Source organism: Diabrotica undecimpunctata, chromosome 4 (genome assembly GCF_040954645.1).
Source record: "Diabrotica undecimpunctata isolate CICGRU chromosome 4, icDiaUnde3, whole genome shotgun sequence".
Classification (NCBI taxonomy): Eukaryota; Metazoa; Arthropoda; class Insecta; order Coleoptera; family Chrysomelidae; genus Diabrotica; species Diabrotica undecimpunctata.
This window is the reverse complement of record NC_092806.1, coordinates 27,616,854-27,636,048: the sequence shown is the minus strand read 5'-3', so window position 1 is coordinate 27,636,048 and position 19,195 is coordinate 27,616,854. Positions and strand designations below refer to the sequence as shown.

General features: G+C 31.2%; 1 protein-coding gene and 1 long non-coding RNA gene across 2 annotated transcripts in view; both read left to right on the top strand.

Moving 5' to 3' along the window:
• The window catches only part of LOC140439337 (uncharacterized), a 432,790-nt gene that overhangs the window by 15,696 nt on the left and 397,899 nt on the right, over positions 1-19,195 (top strand). The window lies entirely within an intron of this gene.
• On the top strand, positions 911-9,472 carry LOC140439335 (uncharacterized). Its single transcript, XM_072529181.1, has 2 exons — positions 911-1,691; positions 6,916-9,472. Exons 1-2 carry the CDS (start codon positions 1,666-1,668, stop codon positions 8,870-8,872), a joined length of 1,983 nt encoding a protein of 660 aa, XP_072385282.1. The 5' UTR covers positions 911-1,665; the 3' UTR covers positions 8,873-9,472.

The following is a 19,195-nucleotide window of genomic DNA, read 5'->3' as shown; positions in this document are numbered from 1 at the left end:
TTTAGAACTGCCTGTTATGACATCGGCCTAAATGCATAATCAGACTATATAAATCAGCAGATGAAACATCCAATTGATTGTTGAGGATACTGTAATTAAAAGTGTGGATATCTACAAATACTTAGGAACATGGATAACATCAAATGTACACGAAATCAAAGAAATTAAGACACGTATTGAAATAGCACGTGCATCATTCGTTTAACTTAAAAAGTTTTGTTGTTGTCGGGATATAAAAATCCTACGAATATCATGGACTCAAAGAAGAAGAATACGCAGAAGTTACTAGAAGAATAGAAAATGAAGCTGAAATAATATTGACTATTAAAACAAGAAAACTTGAGTAGTTAGGCCATGTTATGAGAAGGCAAAAATACTCCTTATTGCAGCTTATTATGCAAAGCAAAATTCGAGGAAACTGAAATGTGGGAAGACGAAGAATATCGTGGCTTAAGAACTTGTGGGAATGGTTTCAATACAGTAGTACGGAACTATTTAGAGCGGCAGTCAACAGTGTTCGCATAGCCATGATGATTTCTAACCTTCGATAGAAGATGGAACTTAAAGAAGAAGAAGTTTTGAGTTGCTTGTTATATTGTTTCCGTCTGTTTAATTTTTTGCTCTTTTCAACTATGACGGTTTCCTCTTTATCTATGGTTGCACTAGTATTGAGCGGTGCAGAATTTCTTTATATGAAACAGCACTTTTTTAAAGTCAACTAAGGTATTAATTCAAATAGGTACTTTTGATGTTTATAAAAAGGAAAGGATTCTTCTTATAACTTATGTTGGAATATATCCTCTGTCAAGTATTTCCCCTAATTGACCATCAAAATATTTTCTATTATTCTCGCCCAGTACTTCGATGGATTGAGGAATATAAACACACATACATACATACACATGTAATGTACCTACCTACTCACATGTAAGATAATTAAAGTATCTATGTATTTCTATATAGTTTTTAGTCACCTGGTATATGTTATTTACAATTATGAAAAGTTCTCATGTATAATCACTAATAGTTATTTGCTGTTAGAAATCAGAATCAATACTCTTCATAAATATTTTCCTATTTAGAATAAATAAGTTTCGCTAGTTTATTCACCTAATACTTCGTATCTATGGAATAATAATAATTTATTTCTCTTATTTCTTTGTTCGATAAGCTATCCGTATTTGCTATTTTAATATTAATATTTGAGTCCAATCTCTTGTACTCAAATCCATCCAGAAACATCGTTAAATAATTGTAGATAACAGAACTTATATATTCATAGTTTTAAGAAATAACAAGCAGAGTGTAATTTTCATCCTCTAATATAATAAATTTATACATGTCAATATATTCTGTTTAATTCCAAAACAAAGAGTTAGTCCGGAGAAGAAATAAACGCATAGTATTCCATAACAAAATTTGGTGTCAGAAGTGGGATATTAGTAGCAGAGTTCCTCTGATTGCTGATAGAAGGAGAGCTGAGGAATTTTTGAATTGACTTGTTTCCTTCGAGGAATCATTCAAAAAAAAAACTGTCAGTGTGGAAAAATCGCCACTACAACTAATTACATTGGGGTCCAGTACATCCAGTTCGAAATCCAGTTCCAGTCATAACCCAATTGTAGTTCCATCGGAAGTAGAGGTGAACCCGTGGAATAATAGACTATGCGACCAACAACAATATTCTACTTGTAAGTACATTCTATCTTAAATTCTGTCTCATATTTTAAAAATCTTGTAAACGTATGTCTACTTTATATCCTGATATAAGTAACTTATTTGACGAACAAATACCTTCTCCCGACTCAAATTCTCTTTCAAATTCTTCTACTTCTAATTCAAATAAAATGTCAGTATCAATTGAAATAGCTGAAAAACTTCTCATTCGATTTGATGGTACAAAATCAAAATTATACGAATTCATAGACAATTGTGATAAAGCATACAATTTAGTAAATCCGCAATCCAAACCCATCTTATTAGCCATTATAGAAACTAAATTAACCGATAAAGCTAGGGCCATAACTAGAAACAGAACATTTGACGAATGGAAAGATTTAAAAGACTTCTTATTAGATGCTTATTCTGAACGCCGAACTGAAGGTCAGTGGCAATTGGAATTACATTCCTTACGTCAGATGCCCAGTGAAAATGTAATGTCATTTGCAAATAAAGTTGAAAATTGCTATATAAAATTAATAAATACACTTGATCCAGACTTATCTCCAGATGCAAGAAATGCATGTACTAAACTCTTAAAAACTCAAGCACTAAATGTCTTTATTAGAGGATTAAACAAAGACCTCTCTATTTTAATCAAAGCCCGAAATCCAGATTCCTTAGAAAGAGCTGTTGCTATAGCAATTGCCGAAGAACAAGAACAGTTATCAAGACAAGAAATTTTCAGACCATTCTGTAATATTTGCAAACGAAATAACCATTCCTCAAATAACTGTCGATATAAAAACAATTCAGATAGAAATGTTAGACATCTTCAAAATTCTAGTTTTCAAAACCCAAAATATCCTAATTCAAATCTTCAAAGGTCAAATTCTCAAAATCAAAATTATAAACCTTCAAATTCAAATTCCAATTCTGATTTTCCTCCAAACTTAAGAAAAGAAAATACCAACACTTCCCAACGTTTTTGCAGATACTGCAAAAAACCAGGTCACGTTATAGAAGAATGTAGAAAACGCGAATTTAACAATAAAAACAAAAATCCAACAAATTCTTTAAACTTCCAGAATCCTCGACAACCAACGGTCGATTCTCGAGGAGTTCGTTCAGTTCAGGCCGTATCACAACCATCAACTTCTCAGTCACTTCCTATGTAGATTTACCCTTAGTAAATAATTCTAATCCATCCTCTTGCAAGTTTCTAATCGATACAGGCGCAGATATTTCTTTAATTAAATATTCAAAAATACTAAACATTCCAAAAATTTATTCTAAGTCTATTACTCTACGAGGCATTGATAAAAATGTCTTAAATCCAAATAAAACTATATGTAGTTGTAACGTAAATTTCAAGATAAAAGATTTTGTCCAAACTCATGTTTTCTATGTCGTAGAAGACGATTTTCCTCTTCATTTCGACGGTATATTAGGTAGCGATTTTTTTGAAATAAATAAATGCCAAATTGATTATAAAGAAAATAAATTAAACTTTAAAAATTGTTCTATTTCAATCGAATATATAAAATCTCCATTAAACAATGACAATGACGAATTTCTGAGAGATCAAAATATCGAGACAAGTTCTAATATCGATGAAATATTTCCTTATGATGCTAAATCCATAGAGGATCATTCTTATTTAGAAACCAATGATATCCAAATAACCTTAAGTAGTGAAGAACTACTATCCAATCCAATTCAATCTAAATCTAACTCTAAATCCAAAGAAAATTCAAGTCCAAAATGTGTAAAATCCACTGAGATATGCACAAATAAAACTTGTAACTCTTCACGAAATCATAAATCAAAATCCTGTTCAGAAGAAAAATCCTGTTCAGACGATCTTATACTAAATCAAAACTCTAATTCTAACTCAAGAAGTAATAAAACTATTCTATCCGCAAGAACTGAAACAATTGTTCAAATTAAAGTAATAAATAATGAATTAAGCGAAGGATTATGTCCCGAACGCGAAATCTTTAAAGGTGTATTTTTATGTCCTAGTGTTGTTAAAGTAAAAAATGATTTCTTTTTAACCTCAATCGTAAACACTACTGAAACGGATGTTGAATTAAACGATATTCAAGTAGCAATAGAAAAAATTCCAAATTTACAAAACAATGCAAATATACGAAAAATGTCTTCTTATAAAGATAATACGAATTCTAACAGAATTGCTAAATTAAAAAATGCCTTGAGAACAGATCATTTAAATAGTGAAGAAAAATCATCTTTAATTTCTATTTGCAAGGAGTACAATCATATCTTTTATCTGGAAGGAGATCAACTTACCAGTACAAATGCCATAACTTGCAAAATTCCTTTAAATTCTAATGTACCTATTAGCACTAAATCATACAGGTATCCTGAAGTACACAAACATGAAGTCGAAACTCAAATAAAAGGTATGCTAGATCAAGGTATTATCGAAGAATCAACTTCGCCATGGAATTCGCCCCTTTGGGTTGTGCCAAAAAAGGCCGATGCTTCAGCAAAGAAGAAATGGCGAATTGTTATAGACTATCGACGACTAAATGATATTACTATAGGAGATTCATTTCCACTTCCGAATATAGTCGATATATTAGACCAATTGGGTCATTCAAAATATTTTTCAACAATAGATTTAACATCAGGATTTCACCAGATCAAAATGGATCCTGAGGATTCTCCAAAGACTGCTTTCTCAACTCCGTCTGGACATTATCAATATTCACGAATGCCATTTGGATTAAAAAATGCTCCCAGTATTTTTCAAAGGCTAATGAATACTGTCCTCTCAGGAATACAAAATTACAGATGTTTTGTCTATCTCGACGATATAGTCATTCATGCCGATACATTAGAAAATCATAATAAAAGATTAAAAGAAGTATTCGAAAAATTGTCTACATTCAACTTAAAAATACAACCAGATAAGTGCGAATTTTTTCGTCGCGAAGTAATGTATTTAGGACATTTAATAACTGAATTTGGTGTCAAACCGGACGAAAAAAAGGTATGTGCTGTTACAGATTTTCCTATACCCAGAACACAAAAAGATATTAAGAGCTTTTTGGGTCTCACTGGTTATTATAGACGCTTTATAAAAAATTTCAGTGCTTTAACACAACCTTTAACAAAACTGCTGAGGAAAAATGTTGAATTTAATTGGACAAGCATTCAACAACAGTCATTTGAGAACCTGAAATCAATACTTTGTTCAGAACCAATACTTCAGTATCCAGATTTTACCAAACCCTTTGTCTTAACAACGGATGCTAGTAATTATGCAATAGGGTCCATACTTTCTCAAGGTAAAGTACCAGATGATTTACCTATTGCTTATGCTAGTCGTACCTTGAACAAAGCGGAATCAAACTATAGCACAACAGAAAAAGAATTACTTGCAATTGTATGGAGTGTTAAACACTTTAGACCATATTTGTACGGAAATAAATTTTTCATTTATACGGATCATAAACCACTCACATGGCTATTTAATGTAAAAGATCCCGGATCAAGACTCGTTAGGTGGAGATTAGCATTAGAAGAATATAGCTATGAAATTATTTATAAACCAGGTAAATTAAATCAAAATGCTGATTGTTTAAGTCGTCCTCCTTTAACCATATCTGAAACAAATATTTGCGAAGAAAACAAAAACCCGGCAACAATCACCTTACAAATAAACAAAATGAGTAAAGAAAATAATGACACTTATTCACAGTTCTTATCTAAATCCGAAACTATATTAATAACAAATGATAATATAAAAGAAACAAATGAAAAGATTACATCATTTTCACAAAATTTAGCATTGTTTGTTTCCGTAGATTTAAATTTTAATGAGATCGTTCAGAAACAAATAAATAAACAATTCAGTCATATAGAAAAATTGAAAGCCAAAAATCCAAGACTAAATGACATTATATATATTTCTGATCAAAATAAAAACTTTTATTACATATTTATAAAAAATAATTATTGGGACAATACCTCTTATGAAGATATATTTAATTCCCTAATAAAATTAAGAGACTGGTTATTAAACGATAAAATATTAAAAATTTGCCTACCCAGAATAACTTTTAGCTACGATAAATTAAGTTGGGGAAAAATTAGATCTATGATTAGATTTATTTTTAGAAAAACTGATATATCTATTATCATTTATCATGATATACTAACAAATCCTGAACCTGAGGAAATAACTACAATATTACAAGAGAATCACACTAGTCCTACGGCTGGACACTCTGGTTTTCATCGGACATACAATCGTATAAAAAAACATTTCAAATGGAATAATATGAAAAATGATATTAAAAACTTTATAAAAACCTGTGAATCTTGTCAGAAAAATAAACTCGTTAGAAAAAAATTCGTAAAGCCCATGGAGATAACAACAACAAGCTCAAATCCATTAGAAAAAATATTTTTAGATATAGTAGGTCCTTTACCTTTAACCGAGTCAGGTAATAAGTTCATATTAACATTACAAGATGACTTAACAAAATTTTCTCAAGCTTATGCAATTCCGAATCATGAAACCAAGACTATCGCTGAAAATCTGGTTCGTGGATTTATTTGCAAGTTTGGAAAACCCGATATAATAGTTACTGATCAAGGCCGAGATTTTACTTCCAAATTATTTTCTCAAATCGCCAAGCTTTTTAAAATCAGACATATAAATTGTACTGCTTATCATCCAGAATCAAATGCTGCATTAGAAAGGAGTCACGCTACTTTAGCAGACTACCTTAAACATTATATTAAAGCTGATCAATCCGATTGGGACGAATGGCTAGATTTTGCTATGTTTTCATATAATACAACTAATCATACTTCAACCAAATTCACACCATATGAACTAATATTTGGATATACACCTAATCTACCTAGCAGTATAATACGACCAGTAGAACTCAAATATACATATGAAGATTATTTAGATAATTTAACACTTAAGCTTAGAAAATCTCATGAGTTAGCAAAAACGAATCTATTAGAATCTAAAGTAGTCAGTAAAAAATATTATGACCAAAAGATTAATGACACCGTTTTCTTAGAAGGACAATTAGTATATCTCCAAAATGAGCAAACAAAGAAGGGTCAAACCAAAAAACTTACACAAAATTATAATGGACCTTATAAAATTCTAGAGATAAATTCTCCTGTCAATTGCACAATTTTAGTAAATAAAAAAACCAATAAAAGTTCACATGAATAGATTGAAACATGCTTTTGTTTCAGGTATGCAATAATATGGCTGACAAATAGTGAACAAATTCACAAGAAATATACCAATACTCCTATCAACAAATCACCTGGAATCTATTACGAACACATAAAAAATGTTCAATTTATTGAAACTCATTGGAACATATTAAGTCATATTCCTTTACAACCTTTTACAGACAAATTAAATTTTGTAGATCTCACCTATCAAAAAACATTAAGACTGTGTCAAAACAAACCAGTTCTTATTGAATTACGATTATGCGATACTTCACTAAAACTCTTAGGACAAATCATACCTAGACTCTTTCAAGATGAACAAACTTTAAAAAACATAATTCTGCATGAACATTTTAGACCAAAACGCGCTCTATTTAATGCAATTGGATCTGTTTTCAGGACCTTATTCGGTACCTTAGACAGTGATGATGCTGAAAATTTCAATAATGCTATTAACAAAGCTGAAAGTAACGAAAATCATCTTCTTGATTTACTAAAACAACAAATTCATGTAGTAAAAGCCACGATTGCAAATTTTAATAACTCTATTACAAATCTAGACCGAAACAAAGTGATTTTTGATAAAAATTTTGAATCAATTACCAATTACACAGATAAAATGAATAATAAATATTTTAATTTAGATTTAAAACAAAAAATTGAAGAACATTTTACCTTACTAACTTTCTTTATAACAGAATTACAACAAGAATATTCTACTTTAATAAACGTTATTCTATTTGCAAGAAATAATAACCTTCATCCTTCTGTTATAACACCTGAGCAACTAATTCAAGAATTATCTAAAACGGTAACGCATTTACCTAGTACATCGACTTATCCATTTCCATTGACTATCGATTATGCTCATAAATATTTCGATATCATTTTACTTAAATATATATATTTTGATAACAAGATTTTAATTACGGTTAGTATACCTTTGGTTAGTAATACTCCTTATTCTCTTTTTAAACTAATATCTCTTCCTATAATTCATCCAACATTAAAGAGACTTACCTTTATTCTTCCATCTGTCAAATATCTTGTTCTTTCAGAAAATAGAAACATTTATGTTACTATTGATACATTAGAAGACTGTTATTCATTAGATGAAGAAAAACTTATTTGCAAAAATCCTGATACTTTCCGATTTACACACACTAATCCAATTTGTGAAACTGAATTGTTAACTTCAATAACAAACATACCATCTAGTTGCGATACTCGTATAATTCAAACAGAATATGAAATTTGGCATAAATTAAACAAACCAAATTCTTGGATATATGTTTTACCCAAACCAACAGATTTAACTTTAAGCTGTCAGACTAGTACGCCAATATCTATTGTTCTTTCAAACACAGGTATTTTTTCTACTTCGAATAATTGCAAAACTTACACCGGATCAACTATTTTGATATCTGTCTCAAATCCAAAAGAAAGTAATTTTCAGTCTATCATTCCAGATTTATCCCTTCCAGAAGTCTGTTGTGATGATATTAAGATAAATAATGAATCCAAATTACACCTTGTTCCCTTACAATTAAATAATCTCGATCGAGATGCATTAAATTTAGCAAGCCATAAACTAGATAATTTAGAGAAAATGACCTCAGAAACAAATATTAATTTTTCAGACACAATAAAAAATAGTTCTTATTTCACTTATGCAATCTTATTTTTGATAAAATGTATGTTACTTTATATTTTATACAGGATAATTAAATATTTTTACCGACGATTTCGTAGAAATCCGTCACATAGTTGTCAACAAATTACAAATTGTTTAACACTAAATATATGTCAAAGTAAACGAAAACATGTACATGAGACAGATTTAAGTATAGATTGTAAACATAATAAAGACAATAATTATAGTGAATCCAAAAAGTGTGAAGAGACTAGTTTCACAGAGACTACACCGATAAGACGAAGTGAAAGACTATCGAGACTAAAAGAAACTATTTAAATGTGTTAAAATAAAATAATAATGTATACAAATGTTTTATACCATTTAAATGAAAATTCATTTTACAATTATTTTCATTCTTACAAAAGGAGGTGTAATGTACCTACCTACTCACATGTAAGATAATTAAAGTATCTATGTATTTCTATATAGTTTTTAGTCACCTGGTATATGTTATTTACAATTATGAAAAGTTCTCATGTATAATCACTAATAGTTATTTGCTGTTAGAAATCAGAATCAATACTCTTCATAAATATTTTCCTATTTAGAATAAATAAGTTTCGCTAGTTTATTCACCTAATACTTCGTATCTATGGAATAATAATAATTTATTTCTCTTATTTCTTTGTTCGATAAGCTATCCGTATTTGCTATTTTAATATTAATATTTGAGTCCAATCTCTTGTACTCAAATCCATCCAGAAACATCGTTAAATAATTGTAGATAACAGAACTTATATATTCATAGTTTTAAGAAATAACAAGCAGAGTGTAATTTTCATCCTCTAATATAATAAATTTATACATGTCAATATATTCTGTTTAATTCCAAAACAAAGAGTTAGTCCGGAGAAGAAATAAACGCATAGTATTCCATAACACACACACACACACGCACACACACACACACACACACACACACACACACACACACACACACACACACACACACACATAAAACATCTTTATACAGTATAAATTTCACTGGCAGTATTCTGTTATTCATTATTACGACTTTTTTTTATTTCTCTGTCAGCAATTATACCAACTCAATTCCTAATGTTACTTTTCCCTACGTGCCACAATTTGTATGCTTCACCTAGTTCTTTCGCTATTTGATGAGTTCGTAATCTGGTCTCTTGGATGCAAGCAATTTGTGTAATCTCTTTCTTGGAAGCACATTCACCATCTCCTCCCTGTAAGACTTTCAAGATTCTAAGAATTTCTATTCTGATTTTTCTACCGTGTAATGGATTCACAAAATCATATCGTTACAATGTATTTTGATATATTTCTAAAATGTTTTAACTTAGCTGAGTCATATACAGTGTGTAAAAGCCAAATGGAATAAATTCATTATTTAGGTTACTGTACATATTTATAAAAAATCCCGAAACACGTCAAATTTAAATTATAACTTGACATTCTTTAACGTGAAAATGCAACCCCTACCTTCAACCACCTTAGAATGACAGGTACAACCCCCAATTTTTAAAATAGGAAGTATAGGCTTGTGATATAACGTTTGAAAGGTCTTTTCATTCTCCATTCAAAAATGTTGTCGCTTTCAAGTTTATTAAGATTAATTAAGATAAAATAAATTAACATCATGTGGTTATCGAAAAACCATAGCAAATGGTTTTTAGATGGTAACCATTAAAAAACTTTAAAGAATTTCCGTGGCAACGTTATTTTATACGCATTAGTAAATTATTTTATTTAAGTTGTCAGTATTTTAATTTAAGTAAAAAGTTCGTTCAATTCAATTCTCAAAAATGGTTAGATTAACGGAAATGCATAAAATAACAGTTTTACAAATGATTGGTTACGGAGATAACACCCGAACACAACAGGAAGTAACACGCCTATTTCATGAGAAATTTCCTAATTTACCGCCTATATCCCAAGGAACAATAAGTAAAATAGAGAAGCAGTTTCGCGAGTTTGGTCATGTAAGGCAGATAAAAAAAGCAGCTGCCAATGCACTGAGTGATGAACTCAAATTAGATGTGTTGCTTGAGTTTCAGGAAAATCCATATACATCGAGTAGACAGGCATCCACTACATTCAATGCTAGCCATACATCGATAGTAAACATATAAAAAGAAAATAAATTGCATCCCTATAAGATGATACCTACTCAGGAGCTCATGGAAGACGATTTTGATAGAACTTTTTTTTGTGAGCAAATGATGGACATGTTGGATAAAAATATTATCCAATTAGAAGACGTTATGTTTCCTGATGAGTGTACTTTTTCACTTAACGGTCATGCTAATCGGCAAAATTGCCGCTGCTGGGCCACGGAAAATCCTCACTGGATGAGAGAAGAACACACTCAATACCCTCAAAAGGTTAATGTTTGGGCAGGGATTGTAGGAAACAATATCATTGGTCCCTTTTTCATTGAGGGCAACTTGAATGGCAACAATTATTTGGCACTACTTCAAAATGATGTCATTCCAACGTTGGCAAATTTATATCCTGATCCAGGAAACCCTCAAGTTCCAGCGAATACGATATGGTTTCAGCAGGATGGAGCACCACCACATTACCAACTTAATGTCCGGCAGTACCTCGATACAATATTTCCCAATCGGTGGATAGGGAGGCGAGGATCGATTGAATGGCCAGCGCGATCACCTGATCTTACATTATTAGATTTCTTTTTATGGGGATATGTGAAGAGCCATGTGTACAAAACTAAACCTTCTGATTTAAATGACTTAGAAGAACGAATAACGCTTGCGATTAGGTAGATCACGCCTGTTATGTTAAATAATGTTAGAAGACAGTTTTATTTGAGATTAGGATGTTGCCAAGACGTTCGCGGTGAACATTTTGAACATCTACTTCATTAACATTCCTAGTTCTTTTTCGTGTTCTACATTTTATTACGTTTTGCATTACATTTTAGTTTTTGATTGTATTGTAGCGAATTTCGGTAACCACATGATTTTAATTTATTTTATCTTAATTAATCTTAATAAACTTGAAAGCGACAATATTTTTGAATGGAGAATGAAAAGAACTTTCAAACGTTACATCACAAGCCTATACTTCCTATTTTAAAAATTGGGGGTTGTACCTGTCATTCTAAGGGGGTTGAAAGTAGGGGTTGCATTTTCACGTTAAAGAATGTCAAGTTATAATTTAAATTTGACGTGTTTCGGGATTTTTTATAAATATGTACAGTAACCTAAATAATGAATTTATTCTATTTGGCTTTTACACACTGTATGAGTATGAAATTAAATAATATATGATTAAACAATATCTCTTATCTGCACTTTTTGAAATTGTTTTTGTTTCCTTAACTTTTCTTTGATAAGATTTGAGTTTTTATTGAAATTCAAAATTTACACGTCTGTCAAATGCTTCTTTCTGTCTGCTTCATATGCATAGGCGCCAAAGGCTGCATATTTATGTAAAATTCAATTTGCTGTTTAACAAAAAATTGTGTATTTCTTCATTCTACGTCTGATTTTCCCCTTGCTCTGTCGTCACCTGCTTAATCTCTAACTTGAAAATTTTGAACGCTCTTGGGTATGTCAACATTATAAGAACTGCATATTTGAATGATTCCTTTTTCGCAAAAGTAAACAAATGTCCAATTTCGATCCGAACTTGACATGTTTACATTTTCAAGAGACATTTTTAAAGAAAATAAACAAATTTCGGAGCGCAACGTGTCTCTGAATGTTTCCGGTTTAGGTACATCAGATTTTAAATATCTATGAGTGTTGGGGCGCCTCAACTTTGTAATATTAGGCCAATCCGAGATTACGGCTCTCATTGAAAAATCGGTCAAACAATTTTTTTCTTTATATTAGTTTTATCAGGCAGGATAAGTCTAAAATTACTTTAATATAGAGATACTTTAAATTAACAAATACACAATGAAACGTATTATTTTCTTAAGTAGGAAATTGAATTGGTAATTATAAAAGAAAAAGTATTATATAGTAAAGTTTGTTTCACGAAAAATGGTTGAGTGCTTAATGATTACCTGAGTTAATCCTATTGTGTATACAAGAGTCTCTCAATAAACTACCGAAGTACACAGAATCGTACTTCAGAAAGTTTGTTATTTAATATATTTCATTGGTAGCTGTGTAATACACGATTATAAAAATTTATTAAATTATTTCATATGGTATTTTCAGGTTGTTCAAGTGAATTTACTTGATAATTGAACAATTTTTAACATGAAGAAAGTAGTTTCTTTTTTCTACGTGAATAATTTTAGTATATGGATCTAAATTCAGAAAGGTACTTTCCTTCACACTTTTTACAGGCTTAGGACTGTCAGCAAAAAACTGGCGTGTTTAAAAGTTTTTGCTCTTCCTAATATATCGGATATCATTAAAAATGTACAGTAATAATAGTTCTATTTACAGTATATACATACAAACGAATACATAATGTACAAAAAATAGATTAATTGAAAAAAAAAATATAGAAAAATATATACAAGTTAATATTTACAAAAAAAAATACCCAAAATAACCAAAATATATTTATGAATTCCTAAATACCTAATTCTGTTTCGCTGTCGCTATCCTCTTCAAGATTAATAACAATTGGTTTAATTATGTGATTCAAAGTAACATATGAATTTTCTACGTTTATTACATGGCGTACTGAATTTTTCCAACTTTCTGGGGAGATATCATCAACACATTTCCTTATTAATTCGACTACACTACCACTTAAAGTCGGAGAAACATTTTGTGACCTAACATTTGACTTTAGTTGGTGCCACATATGCTCTATGAAATTAAATAAACAATAGTAGGGCGGAAGCTGTAACACTGTATGTCCCATGTCCTCGGCCAATGCGTCACAAACATATACTTTTCTAATAGAAAATGATTTTAACACTTCTAACAGTTCATTTTTTAAATAACTTTCTTCAAAATATATATCGTTTTCTAACAGGTAGTTTTGAATTTCAATTTTCGTGTTATTTGCACTTAGAGGCTTATGTAATTGACGACTGTGGTAACTTGCATTGTCCATTACTATCACACTATTTTGAGGAAGGTTAGGTATAAGACAATTCTTAAATCATTGCTCAAAAAGCTCTGCCGTTGTATCTTGTATCCTCATGGTAGTCCACGCAGGAGTCTTTAATGTTCTTGGCAGAAAGCCATAAGGCATTTGGAACCCAACCATTTTCTGATCCTGCATGTAAAATTGTTATTCTTTTCCCTTTGTTTGATGGAGCTTTTGTTTGACACCTGTTGGAAGAATCGGACCATATTTTGGATGGTGTTTCATGAGTGTCAAACCATGTCTCGTCCAGATAAATTATTGGTCGATTTTCTGTACGGTACTTTCTTATGGAAGTTATATATTCAGTACGCCACTTTTGTAAACGATGGGACTCCATAAGCACTTGCCTTTTGTCAATTATACGATATCTAAAGCCCGTTTTAGACAAAATCCTCCAAAGACTAATGCGGCTACAGTTTATTTGTGTATCATCATTAGTAAGCCGTTGTTTTAAAGCATCTAATGTAAGTATCCGTTGCTCTTCGTACATTGTGTAAATTTTTCGTCTTATTAAGTCCTTATCACTTTCGTCAATACATTTGGTAGAACCGGCATCCTTACGCTTCCTTCTTGACTTAATGGGATTTGATGTAATTCTTTTCACTGTGAGAGGTATTTTCGTTAAATCAGATATTTCACTGGCAGCAGTATTAGCAGTAAGTCCTCTTGTAAGTAAAGAACTATATATTGTTTTTACGATTTCTCTAGCGTCAGCAGATAAATGCTTTTTCTTTGCTGGAACACTGGAAGAAACACCATCAATGTTTTTCCACGGACGCCACATAATGCTGTTTTATAGGTATAAATAGGTATAACACTGGTAACACTTGTAACACTTTCAACTAAATGAAACAAAATGTATATTTAAAAATTTCTCATCGGTTTTATATACTTTTACAAATTATACAGAATAGAGGGAACCTGTATAATTATTCCAGGAAATACTTAACGATCAACAAATTTATTGTGGTCATTAAAAGATCAACCATTGATAGTGAAACTCACTGTTAAAATGTTTACAACTTTATGAAATAAAATGTATTCTAATCGTTTTTATAATTTAATACGATTTTTTAATCGTTTTTATATTACCAGGAATTTATTATACAAACAAGATAACGACACTCCACAGTAGCTTCAATTTTACCTGAATACTTACCTGCTCAACTAATGTTGACTAAGCTGGGGTACTTGCGGTAGGGATTTATTGCAACCATTAAGCAGTCAACCATTTTTCGTGAAATAAACTATACAAGATCCCACTGTAAGATCACTACGTTTTAAACAATCGGATTTAAATGCAAATGTTACTCATTCTGTATATACAAATTTTCAATATATTGTACTTGTAAATAGATATTTTCTTTGTCCGTTAAAATTTTTGATAAAGGAATAATTATAAAAATTTAAATGTTTAAAATATGATTCGTTACACAAAATACATATAAAGTCAAGTGCAGAATTAAAAAATATAACAATATTGCGTTAAAAGGCAATTACGACTTCCCAAATCTGTAGATCAGCTACAGTTGAGCTACTAGCTCAAAACATAAGTATAATGTGAAATTTACAGATACCCTCTGTGCACTTAATTTGTTTTAATTTCTCGTTGTAAAACTTGCAAAAAACAAATTATTTTCTCTTAGCCAGCTAGTGATAATGCCTCTTTTATACTTCAATTACAGCTCAATATTGACTGGCCTATACAGTGGCTTGAATCGCCTGGAAATTTTTTCGAGTGTCTACTGTTTGGTCTCTTGAAGGATTCGTCAAAAGCAGAGCTGGCGAAAGTGTCTTTAGCAGATTTTGACCCTTCTTAATCCAGTGGATTTTAATTATGAGTCTCGAGTTCAAAATTAAAATCGCTCGTTTCCTTTTGAAGGTATAATTAGGGGTTTTGTTTCATTCTTAAAGGATGCGATGGTTTGCGGATAGCAAGTGGATATTTTACTAGTAGTAATTGAGATCGTCGGACTTTTTAGGCCAAAAAAGATAAATATGGGATCATCGGATTAATGTACAGGGATGTAAGGAAATGCCAAACAATAACTACTTTGCAAATACCTTTTAAAATTAGTCTAGATGAATATTTTCGTTTGTTTGTTTGTTTTACAGTGGAAAATAATTTTTTTTTATTATTTACTCGTAGCCAGATCTTCACCTAGGACAGATATTGTTGTGCATTAAGATTGGGAAATCACAGAAAACCAAGAAAACCCAGAAAACCAATCGTCCCTATCCTTTGTGTAATTGAAGGCGACTATTAAAGAGTATGGCGAGGGCACTAACTTTTAAGTATTTAAAGTTAGGATAGCTAGAATTCGTATGGTAGGGCCTTAAAAAATAAGTATCTTCTGGACGATAGGACTCTATGAAAAAGCTTTGAAGCCTGACGAGGGCCTCTAGACTTCTTAAAGTATCCTGTTAGGGATAGATGTATCGGAAATAAATATCGAAGATGAGTATGTCTTTTTGTTTTTCGGAAGACGTTTGTTGTTATAACCGGTCGTACTGCCACCGATTGGCTTATTGAACATCTTCCATTGGTGTAACCTTCTAGCTTAGGTTTTTTTTTAGTTTCTCGTTGGTTATCTTGTCAGTACATAACGTCCTTAGGATTCGTTTATATAGCCACATCTCGAAGGTTTCGAGTTTCTTCTCCATCACTTCAGTGAGTGTCCAGGATTTAACTGCATATTATAGTTTTATAAATATATAATATCGCAGAAGCCTTATTTTCATGTCCAGATTACGGTTGTGCCTTTTAAAAAGCTTGGCCATGTTGTTGAATGAACGCTTAGCCTTTTCTATTCTAGATGTTATCTCGTTTGAGTGATCCCATTGTTCCAAGATAGATAAACTGTTGTACTCGGTCCACTGGTTTGGTTTTGATAATAAGTTAAGACGTTGGTGTGATGGTGTCAACTCCAGGAGATAAGTCCTGTCCTGGACACCAGGTAACTTGGAGAATATCGCCGTCACGATATTCGTGATGAGCGATCTCCGAATAAAAAGTTTGCACTGATTTTATATCGAATTTTCATAAAACTTCAGATGAGGCCTAATTACAAATTAATTATTTCTCTTCACTTCGAAATGCACTTTGAAAAATGCATTTACAAAGATGCTTTGCATCCAACTGCAAAACTGGTAGGTTTTAGCTTTTGATCGCTTCATTGCCTCGACTATTAAATACTGTTCTATATGAGTCGCTTTGGAACAATCTATTTGTTTTAGAAAGTTTTAAAATCACCTTTGTAAATCTATCATAAAATATTTGATTCGATCTGATCGATTGAGCCTGGTTCTTCCCCAGCCTATTTCGACAGTTGTTTCTGTTGATCGCTAACTGCTGCCAGTCTGCTGCCCGGATCATGCTCGCGTCCTCGTCTACACTGCCCCTTATCTCAGTATTTCCTAAGTCTTTATTTATTTATTTATTAAAACTTACAAACACCACCTAGGTAGTAATTACATGTAAGAGTGCTCATTACTTACAATATGCACACAAGTACAAAATAAAAACACATAAAGTAAACACATTTAAAAAAAAGACACAAGTTAATAAAATTTTAAAATTGAGTCCATTACTTATCTATTCATAACATTTTTTAATATCCCTTACGCTACAGTTAAAGAGGTCTATATCACAGATCTTTATTAACGTATTACACTGATATTGCATATAGTTTATTATTGCACAAGAATTATATGGACTACAAGAAAATAGGTCATTACTGTTTACCCTTAGGTTGACCTTTGGCACATGAAACCTAATAAAGTTGATCAAACCACATGTCTTATATTTAACATTGTTAATAATATTATGAATAAACATAACACAATGCATACATATTTCTTCTTTGCTCTAATGACTGCAAACCAAATATTTGAAGCAACTCTTTTGATGGTGTAAGGTGAGTATACGCATGGTATTTCTTAAGGTATAAATACCTTAGAAATCTTTTTTGTACCTTTTCTATGTGATTAATATGAACTTTGGCTTCAGGAGTTCATACCACTGATGCATATTCCAAGTTTGGTCTGACGAAAGCATTATATAGTCTAATGGTTGTGTTTATATTAAAGTGTTTGGAATTTCTTATTACAAATCCCAATATTTTGTAGGCCTTACTAACAATATTTGTATAGTGTTCATTAAATTTCATGTTAGCCTGTAGGTATATTCCCAGATCTTTACATTTGGTTTTCCTAGATACTACACAATTGTCAATTCTATAATTATTTTGAATGTAGTCGATTTTGCGAGTAAAAGATATGACCCCACACTTCTTAATATTCAAGATCATATTGTTGTCCCTAAACCATTCTACAACTGAGGTCAGGTTCCCCTGTAGTAACTGACAATCATTTGGAGTATGTATAGTCTTAAAAAGTTTAAAATCATCAGCATAGATCAAACTAAAATAAAATTTAAGAGATTGAGGTAATGAGTTGACAAAAATTAAGAAAAACAAAGGCCCTAAGTTGCCCCCTTGGGGACACCAGATGTAGCCTGAAATTTATCTGAAAAACACCTACCAATTTTGACTCGTTGAAACCTTGATCCCACATACGATTTTATAAATGTACAAGCATCGTGAGAAAAACCAAACTCATTCAATCTCGATAAAAGAATGCCATGGTCACCATAATGCCTTTGAGCAGTCAGTCATTATTAAATCTAATTGGAGTTTATTATTTATTGCCTCACTAGCAAAATTACTAGTTGTGGATAATCCAGGCAAGAAACCATGTTGTTCTGGAGCAAATTCATTTTCAAAATTTTTCAGTATATTCATATAGAGAATAGATTCAAATATTCTAGCCAGGGAATTGAGGATACTTATAGGACGATAGTCTTCTATATTGTTTCTATTACCTGATTTAAAAACTGGAGTAATGGTAGCCTCTTTGAGTTTGTCTGGAAAGGTGTTAGTTTTAAGAGATAGATTAAATAGATGTGATAATGGTTTTTGAAATATATCAGAACATCCTTTAAAGATATAGGTAGGGATATTATCACTACCAGTGGCCTTTTTTGGCTTTAATTTTTTTATACTAACCTTCACATCTTCACTAATAACTGAAAAGTTAAAAAATCCCTGTGAATTACCCTGATGTGTGGATGATACCTGATAAATTGAGCTAAAATGATGAGAGAAAGCCATGGCAATATCCTGAGCGCCTGTATATGTATGATCATTTAAAGACCTCTCGTGAGGAAAACCGCTGGTTTGTCTCCTACTTCTTATGAATGTCCAAAAACTATTTGGGTTATGCAAAATGCTATCTTCAATATTATTTTGATGCTGCATAAATTCATTTTTGATTTGCTTTTTAATAGTATTTCTAAGACTCTTGAATTTATTGTTATTGACAGCATTAGTTTTCCTTATTTTTATATGTTTGCTTAACTTGTTTTTTGTCTGATTTTTTTAATAAGGTCTATACTGAAATAAGCTGGATATTTCTGTTTTTGTCTATTTTTAATAATTTTCTTTGGGATGGCTTGATCAATGCAGTCATACAATTTATCGT